The following is a 9979-nucleotide window of genomic DNA, read 5'->3' on the forward strand; positions in this document are numbered from 1 at the left end:
GCTAAGAGGAAAGTTCATAGCTCTAAGTGCCCACATTTAAAAATTGGAGAAAGCTCACATTAGAGACTTAACAGCACAGCTGAAAGCTCTATTAAAAAAAAGAAGAAGAAGAAGCAGAATCACCAAGGAGGAAAACACTGGAAATAATTAAACTGAGAGCTGAAATCAACAAAATAGAAATAGAGAAAATAATCCAAAGAATTAATGAAACAAAGAGTTGGTTCTTTGAGAAAGTCAACAAAATTGACAAATCTTTATCCAAACTAATCAAACGGCAGAGAGAGAACACTCAAATCAACAAGATCAGAAATGAAAAGGAGGACATAACAACAGACACTGAGGAAATTCAGAGAATTATTAGGTCTTACTACAAAAGCTTATATGCCACAAAGTTGGAAAATGTAAAAGAAATGGACTTGTTTTTAAGTAAATACCATTTACCAAAATTAAATCAAGATCAGGCGAAAAATTTAAATAGACCTATAAGTTGTGAGGAAATAGAAGCTATATAAAAAAAAAAAAACTCCCAACAAAAAAAAAGCACAGGACCAGATGGTTTTAATGAGGAATTTTATCAGAACTTCCAAGAAGAGCTAATACCTATATTCCTTAATGTGTTTCACATGATAGAAACAGAAGAGTCATTGCCAAACTCTTTTTATGAAGCTACAGTCACCGTGATACCAAAACCACACAAAGACCCAACTAAGATAGAGAATTACAGACCAATCTCACTCATGAACATCGATGCAAAAATTCTCAATAAAATTCTGGCAAACAGAATCCAAGAACACATTAGAAAAATTATCCATTATGATCAAGTAGTATTCATCCCAGAGATGCAGGACTGGTTCAACATATGAAAATCTTTCAATGTAATCCATCATATAAAAAAACTGAAAGAAAAAACATATGATCATTTCATTAGATGCTGAAAAAGCATTTGACAAAATTCAACACCCATTTATGATAAAAGTTTTGGAGAGATTAGGGATACAGGATCATACCTAAATATAATAAAAGCAATATATAGCAAGCCAACAGCTAATATCAAATTGAATGGAGAGAAACTCAAAGCCATTCCACTAAAATCAGGAACAAGACAAGGTTGTCCACTTTCACCATATCTCTTCAACATAGTGCTTGAAGTTCTAGCAATAGCAATAAGACAGCATAAGGAGATCAAGGGGATTCAACTTGGAAAGGAAGAAGTCAAACTTTTGTTATTTGCAGATGATATGAAAGTGTACATTAGTGACCCCAAAAACTCTACCAAAGAACTCCTACAGCTGATAAATACCGTCAGTGAGGGTGTGAGAAGACCTTCAGCATTGCCTTAGTGGAGCAGCACGGGATGGAGCCCACCCTCGAGTTGGAGATATGTTTAACACACCAACTTACTGTAGCCTAGAAAAGGCTGCCAAGGATGTCTTTAACAAAGGTATGGGTTTGGCATGGTCAAAATAGATCTGAGAACCAAGTCTTGTAGTGGAGTGGAATTTTCTACTTCACGTCATGTTTATACTGATACAGAGAAAGCATCAGGCAACCTAGAGACAAAGTGTAAGGTCTGTGACTACGGAACTCACCTTCACCCAAAAGTGGAATACAGACAATACTCTGGGGACAGAAATCTCTTGGGAGAGTAAGTAGGCGGAAGGGTTGAAACTGACTCTTGATACCATATTTGTACCAAACACAGGAAAGAAGAGTGGGAAATTTAAGACCTCATTTAAACGAGATTGTTTTAGTCTCGGCAGTAACGTTGATATAGATTTTTCTGGACCAACCATCTATGGCTGGGCTGTGTTGGCTTTTTAAGGTTGGCTTGCTGGCTATCAGATGAGTTTTGACACGGCCAAATCCAAACTGTCGCAGAATAATTTTGCTCTTGGTTATAAGGCTTCCAACTGCATACTCATGTGAATGACGGTACTGAATTTGGAGGCTCTATCTATCAGAAAGTTAATGAGAAGATTGAAATGTTAATAAACCTGGCATGGACAGTTGGCATTTAAACGAGATTGTTTTAGTCTCGGCAGTAACTTTGATATAGATTTTTCTGGACCAACCATCGATGACTGGGCTGTGTTGGCTTTTTGTGTGTGTGTGTGTTGGTTTTTTAAGGTTGGCTTGCTGGCTATCAGACGAGTTTTGACACAGCCAAATCCAAACTGTCTGTCTTGGTTATAAGGCTGCAGACTTCCAACTGCATACTCATGTGAATGATGATACTGAATTTGGAGGCTCTATCTATCAGAAAGTTAATGAGAAGATTGAAATGTCAATAAACCTGGCATGGACAGCTGGCAGCAACAACACTCGTTTTGGCATCACTGCTAAATATAATCTGGATTGTAGAACTTCTCTATCTGTCAAAGTAAATAATGGAGTTTAACTGGACTGGGTTATACGCAGACACTCTGATCAGGAGTCAAGTTGACCCTGTCAGCCTTAATTGATGGAAAGAACTTCAAAGCAGGAGGTCACAAGGTTGGATTGGGATTTGAACTGGAAGCTTAATGTGGTTTTGAGTAGAACATCATTTGTTCCTGGAAGTGAAGAGAAATGAACGCACTATGTTGTGGCCTTAAAACTCTGTGAAATTTCAAAAGTGTGAACTTTTTATTCTTCCAAAGAATTGTAATCCTTCCCACACTAAAGTCTAGAGATTACAGATCTATCCTCAGAGAGGTCCTTGAAGGCATGTCTGGAGACTGTCATGTTTGTGCCACACTTCCGTTGAGTTCTGCAGTGTTAATTTAAATATGTTTCTCAGCACCAACATAGTGTCATGTTAAAGAAAACGATCTGATTCCCAGTTTGTACATCACATCCTGCATGTCCTACTCCACTTTTCCATGACCTTTTGTTAGATCAGTCTCTGCCGTAGTGGAATCTTTGGTTTTTCATCAGAGTGAAATAAACCCATCTCATTTGGGAAAAAAAACCTTCAGTGATGTGGCAGGTTACAAGATCAACTCAAAAAATCAGTAGCCCTCCTATACATAAAGGATAGAGAAGCAGAGAGGAAAATCAGAGAAACTTCACCTTTTACGATAGCCACAAATAGCATAAAGTATCTAGGAGTAACTCTAACCAAGGAAGTGAAAGATCTATTTGACAAGAATTTTAAGTCATTGAAGAAAGAAATTGAAGAGGACACCAGAAAATGGAAGGATCTCCCAGGCTCTTGGATGGGTAGGATCAACATGGTAAAAATGACAATTCTACCTAAAGCAATGTATAAATTCAATGCAATCCCCATTAAAATCCCATCAAAATTCTTCAATGACCTTGAGAGAACAATAATCAACTTTATATAGAAAAACAAAAAACCCAGGATAGCCAAAACAATCCTATACTATAAAGGAACTTCTGGAAGCATTACCATCCTTGACTTCAAATTCTATTACAGAGCTACAGTAAAGAAAATAGCTTGGTATTAGCACAAAAACAGAGACGTCAACTAATGGATTCAAATAGAAGACCCAGATATTAACCCATAAACCTATGAACACATGATTTTCAAGAAAGGAGCTAAAAGTATACAATGGAAGAAAGAAAACATCTTCAAAAAACGGTGCTGGCATAATTGGATGTCAACCTGTAGAAAAATGAAAATAGAGCCATATATATCACCATGCACAAAACTCAAGTCCAAATGGATTAAAGAACTCAATATAAATTCTACCACATTGAAACTGATAGAAGAGAAAGTGGGAAGTAGACTGCAACACATGGGTACAGGAGACCACTTCCTACATATAACCCCAGTAGCACAGACAATAAGGGCAACATTGAATAAATTGGACCTCCTAAAACTGAGAAGCTTCTGTAAAGCAAAGGACACTGTCATTAAGACAAAAAGTCATCCTACTGAATGGGAGAAGATCTTCACCAACCCCACATCAGACAAAGGTCTGATCTCCAAAATATATAAAGACCTCAAGAAACTAGACTTTAAAATGCTAATTAACCCAATTTAAAAATGTGGCTTTGAACTGAATTCTCAACTGAAGAAGTTCATAAGGCCAAGAGACACTTAAGGTCATGTTCAACTTCCTTAGCAATAAGGGAAATGCAAATCAAAACAACTTTGAGATATCATCTTAAACCTGTCAGAATGGCTAAAATCAAAAACACCAATGATAGCCTTTGCTGAAGAAGATGTGGAGTAAGGGGAACACTCATCCATTGCTGGTGAGAATGCAAGTTTGTTCAACCACTTTGGAAATCAGTGTGGCAGTTTCTCAGAAAATTGGGAATCACCCTATCTCAGGATCCCGCATTACCACTCTTGGGAACATACCCAAGAGGTGTCCTATCATACTACAAAAGTATTTGTTCAACTATGTTCATAGCAGCATTATTTGTAATAGCCAGAACTTGGAAACAAACTAGATGCCCCTCAATGGAAGAATGGATAAAGAAAGTGTGGAATATATACGCATTATAGTACTACTCAGCGGTAAAAAAACAATGAAATTTTGAATTTCGCATGCAAAAGAATGGAAACAGAAAACACTATCCTGAGTGAGATAATCTAGACCCAAAAAGATGAATATGGTATGTACTAACTCATTTGTGGACTTTAGCCATAAACCAAGGTCATTAAGCCTATAATTCACAAGCCCAGAGAAGCCAAATAACAAAATTTGAATCCAAAGAAAAACATATATAGATCCTTCTGGAAATATGAAGCAAACAAGATTGCAGGGCAAAAGTTGTGAGCATGGAAGTGGAGGCAGAGGTGGGGTGAGGCTGGGGGAAAGTGGAGAGGGGAGAGTGTAGGGAGAAAGGGAAAGCCTGGAGAGAGCTTGGGGGAGTGGGAGGGTGGAGATGGAGGAAGGGCGGATATAGGAGCTGGGAAGAAGATATCTACATTAAGGGGGCCATTTTAGGGTTGGCAAGAGACTTGACTCTAGAGGGGATCCCAGGTTTCCACCAGGATGTCCCCAGCTTGGTCCGTGGGCAGCAGAGCAAAGGGTGCCTGAACTGTCCTTGCCCCACTATCACGCTGATGATTATCTCAAATATCACCATAGAATCTTCTGGTGGAGATAGAGACAGAGACCCTCATCAGAGCAACGGACTGAGCTCCCGAGGTCCAGTTGAAAGGCAGATGTAGGGAGAAGATGAGCAAGGAAGTCAGGACCGCAAGGGGTTAGTCCACCAACTGAGACAGTGTGGCTGTTCTAATAGGAGCTCACCAAATCCAGCTAGACCGGGTCTGAATGAGCATGTGATCAAACCGGACTCTCTGTGGCTGACAATGGGGGCTGACTGAGAAGCCATTGATAACGGTACTGCGACTTATTTTTACGGCATGTTCTGGCTTTTTGGGACCCTAGTCTATATGGATGCACAGCTCCCTAGACCTGGATGTAGGGGTGAGGGCTTGGACTTCTCACAGGGCAGGGTTCCCTGACCTCTCTCAAGCAGGGTGGGAGAAGGAGGAGAGGGGGTGGGGGAAGGGGATGGGGTTGGGAGGAGGGAAGGAAGTGTAAATAATTGAATGGAAAAATTAAAAAACAATAATAAAAAAAGAAATTAAAAAAAGAATCATTTTCTAAAGATATACAGTGTGTGCCTGCTTTTCACTCAATTCTCTGTGAAAATGCACTTTGTTATATTGTGGATCTAGGTTGGGGGAAAAGAAGGGAAAATGACAAAGAAAGTAAGGAAGTTTCTCTTTAAAAGACTGAGAAATACCAGAAATAAAAGTTTAACGATTCCCACTGGTGTGCAGGGAAATCTTACTCTCTGCTGACACCATGCAGAGAGTAAGTACACACATACACCCTGGTCCAAGGGTCATGTGGGTCACATGTCCTCTCCCTCCCTGACCTGGGTGAAAGGAGCAGTGCCCAGCACCATGGATCCAGTGCAGTGCTGCAGAGGACTCTTCATTGACTGAGGAGGAGAGGTTTGGGGAGGGCAGTTAACATTGCAGAAATGATTCACTTCCCTTTTAACATATTATTCTGGCATGCTCTTCTATTATTTAATTAATCTATAAATTTATATAATTTAATGTAATTAAATGAAAATTACATTATGACTGAGCACGGCTGTTCATCTCTGTCTTCTAACTCTTGGGAGGCAGAGTCAAGGGGATTGCAACTCAGAGCCTGTCAATTCCTACTTGGGAGACTTTGTGTTTCAGTTTGTTTCAAAGGAAAAATAGTAAAATAGCTATGTGTCCTTAACCATGAATTAAATTTAAGCTCAGCATTGTTTCGCAAATCACATAAAATCCATTTATGTGACTGGATACTATGGATTTCTTGTCTAAGTTTCTTCTTTCCTGCTTATCGTTTTTGTCTCCCGCTCACCAATATGTGTGTCCTTCATCTCCCCTCATCCCCGCGTCTGAGCAGGGTCTTGCTCATCTGAGCTGGCCTAAACTCATCCTGATCAGCCTCCCAAGCACATAAGAGTGTAACCTACCTTAACCATATCTGGCCATCTAGATAGACATATTTAAATTAACAAAATGAACTCTCCCTGTCGTTACAGTTCATCTCTGTGGAATAATGAGCACTACCATGTGCGGAATATTTCCTCCTGCAATTTCCAAAAAACAAGTGTGTCTGTAGGATCATGTTTTAGAAAAGGAAATCCAGGGGAAAATAACCAACAAGTTCATAAGCTTGACAAAATTTGCCAAATCATTCCTGGTCCTTAAAACTGGCAAAAACTCAGTCTCCGAGATTCCACTTTGTTAGCTGATAGGATGGAGAATGAGGTGTCTATTTTACTCTTACTGACTGTGAACTTTAGTTCTGCTCAGAGCTTCAAAAATAATTGTGATTACTGACAGAAAAATCATCTGTTTAAGTTAATGTGGTGAGATTTCATGTCACACAGAACTCACAGTTCTTTCAGATTTATTTGTTAGCAAAATGAATGCGACCTTTCCCATTAAAGTGATTATCAATAACAATCAATAAGAGGCAATCAGAAATAAAAGCACTCCTTTCTTCTATGTTTAGACAGAGCATGGAAACACATTCCAAGGAAATTTCTGTTATTTTGAGAAACAGAGAGGGAAGATGCAACCAAGCAAAATATAAAAATGTATAAATCATGGTAAAGTAGAGCCATGGTGCACCCAAAATGTAACAGATGTTTAGTCAGATATGACAGAACAATTTTTACAAATAAGGTATAAAACTACCTCTAGTGATTCTACAATTTCATTTTCAATGATTACATCAATTATTATTTTTTAGAATGCATCTATCAGATTCATAGAAAGATATCGATATCTTATTGTGTGCATCTAAGTTAAGAAATCAGGTAGTGAATCCTTCACTTATGGATGTAGAATGAGATCCTTTTGCAGCTCTTTGATGACAAACAGCTGGAGAGTGTTGTGGAGAGCAACCAGGCATTAACAAAGGGCAGTTGCTAACAAGCCTCAGTCTGTTTTCATTACACTGCATTTTAAACTTGCAAATTGACAAATCCACATTTTTAATCAACATACAAACTATAGATGCATAAAATAAAACTTTACCATGTATTCCTTATCCAGTTAATTCCACATGGACAATCTTAATTCCTGCAGAGAACCTTCATGAATATAAGACCACAGAAACATTTCAGTGCATTTAAGTTCTGTGACTGGTGCATTGAAATTACAGGAAGTGGACATAGCTCATAGCATTTTTCACAAGTCTATAAAATATTTTCTACAAATGGAAACATGCAGACATTTTGAAAAATCTCAAAACTGAATCATTGCTGAACTAATATTTAGCAAGTACAGCATCAGGGACAAGATATGGATTTCTTTGAATAACATGATTAAATCACTACGAAACTGACAAAATTTGACAAATTTGATATGGAAATTCTTCCCTGTATTTTATGAATATTGTTTATTACCATTGCTTTAAAAAAAGAAGCTGCTTTATTCAATGGCAGGGCAGAATAGAGCTAGACAGGAAAACTAAACTGAACGAAGGGAGAAAAAAGACAGAGTCAGACTGTTGTTACGTAGTTACTGGAGGAGAAAGACACCAGAACCGCACTAAAAGGCCACACCCTCATGGTCATTAATAGAAATGGATTAAATTTAAGAGCTAGCTAGAAATTCATCTGAACCATCAGGGAAACAGTGTTGCGATTAGTATAGTTTATCTGTGATTATTCCGGTCTGAGCAGGCAGTAAACCAATGCACGGTGTTATTTTACACAGATTCATCAGTGTGCTTCCAGTAACGGTAATAGGAAAATCAGTTTAACAAAATATAAATAAGACCATTCTCTCTGTGCTGGAGACATAGCTCAGTAGTTGAGAGCACTGGCTTGTCTTCCAGAGGACGCAGGTTCAATTCCTAGCAGCCAAAATGGTACAGAACAAACTCTCTAACTCCAGTCAGTCACAGGACATTTGACAATCTCTTGTACCCTTACAGGAGCCAGGCATGTATGTGCTACAAGGACTCAGGGACATAATGGAGGTAAATTATTGATACACAATACAGATATAGGAATTTTTTAAAATCCTCTCCAAAAAGAGGAAAAGTGGGGAATAAGGTTTCACTTATCACTGTAATATACTAAGATTTCTTTCTCAGCATAAGGTTGAGTTACCATGAAGACTGTTTGAAAATAAACACATACTTAAAGTGATTTGAGAGAATTTTGTTTTACCCAAAATATCACATAACTGAGAGCTCTTTCACATTATTTAATAGAAAAGTAAAACATATAGTTTCTCAATTTTTCCCACTGAACATGACAACACTCAGGAAGAAGTCCTTCCCTGTGAATCAACACAATGGGGCTAAAAGTTGCATAACCAAGGGTTGTAAATTCTTGAATATTTCCTATCAAGGGTATCTTTGCTAAAGAGAGACTTAAAAATAGAGAAAAAGCACAGTCCGTCCAATAGAAGAAAACAAAACAGAGCATCAGAAGGAGGACACTCTGAGCAGCTCTCAGCTCAGGGGGAGTTCTGTAGAGAAGCCTGGAGTTCTGGAGGTGGAGGACATGCTGGTGGTGCTTGTGGAGAAGAAGTACCATGTAGCCACTGGCCGCTCCCATGGCTCCCTGAAACACAGCATCTCTCAGGACCATGAAAGGGAGAACAATCCACTTAATCTTCTGATTTTCAAGCATTAAGGAACAATAGTTATCATCATTCTTAAACTGTGATATATTCAGGCTTGTCTTTGTGATGGAATGGATCAGGTTCATACCTATTAAAGCGTTGAGTATCCAAAAGAAAGAAAAGAATAGGAGTATGTGCCATACAGACTTTGGTCTAAGCCTCCTCCATCCAGATGCTCTGGGACTGATGATGATGGCCTGGACCACAGTGAGGAGACTGCTGGTACAGATGGAGACCCCACGGGAAACCCTCTGCAGGTAAACGATGATCTTACATTCTATGTCATCTAGGAAGTTTCTCAAGCCAAAAGCTGCCATTGTCTTTGGCAACCCTTTTGCAAGGAGCATTATGATGTTTGTGAAAGCCAAGTGGATGAGAATAAGGTGCACAGGTTTCTTATCAGGACCTCCAAACCAACTGAACATATAATTGACAGAAACAGAAATATTCCCCAGAGTGCCAAACACAGTCATAAAGAGGAAAACTGTTTGCTTAATAAATTTCAAAAGCATTTCTTCCTTCCTGGGTAGAAAATATTGTATTCAGGATACAAAAAGTTTTTTCCATAGAGCATCAGTAATGCTAGACATTTACCTGAAAACATTTCACATAATAGTATTTTCTGGTATATGATAGTCAGAGATGAACACATGTGCTGATGTAGACTGGGTCCCTGAACTCCTCCTCTTCCCTGTGGACTCTGAGTTATGTGTGTTCTCTGGCAAGTGAGCTTGGTAACTGGAATAAAACGCTAAAGTTTTAAAGGAGATACATTTGACCTCTACACTATCAAATAGACTTGTTAAAATATGAATTGTTTGTGTGTGTCTCTGTGTGTATGTGTCTGTCTGT

The 9979-nt window shown here is 38.6% G+C and overlaps 1 protein-coding gene and 1 pseudogene across 3 annotated transcripts; one reads left to right on the forward strand and one right to left on the reverse strand.

Moving 5' to 3' along the window:
* Positions 1 to 1380: 1380 nt before the first annotated feature.
* On the forward strand, positions 1381 to 2538 carry LOC125396251 (non-selective voltage-gated ion channel VDAC3-like; annotated as a pseudogene). Its single transcript, XR_015734930.1, has 2 exons — positions 1381 to 1902; positions 2195 to 2538. The product of XR_015734930.1 is annotated as a non-selective voltage-gated ion channel VDAC3-like (transcript).
* Positions 2539 to 8700: 6162 nt separating this feature from the next.
* LOC146891967 (vomeronasal type-1 receptor 4-like) lies at positions 8701 to 9749 on the reverse strand. Of its 2 annotated transcripts, XM_087896689.1 has the most exons (2): positions 9695 to 9749; positions 8701 to 9653 (listed from the first exon to the last, which is right to left on the reverse strand). In XM_087896689.1, exons 1-2 carry the CDS (start codon positions 9729 to 9731, stop codon positions 8701 to 8703), a joined length of 990 nt encoding a protein of 329 aa, XP_087752815.1. In that variant the 5' UTR covers positions 9732 to 9749. The 2 variants fall into 2 exon arrangements, with proteins under 2 accessions (XP_087752815.1, XP_085554962.2); XM_085698836.2 differs by having other exon boundaries at positions 8701 to 9749.
* Positions 9750 to 9979: the final 230 nt, after the last annotated feature.

This window comes from Myodes glareolus, chromosome 14, assembly GCF_982192425.1.
Source record: "Myodes glareolus chromosome 14, mMyoGla1.1, whole genome shotgun sequence".
Taxonomy (NCBI): Eukaryota; Metazoa; Chordata; class Mammalia; order Rodentia; family Cricetidae; genus Myodes; species Myodes glareolus.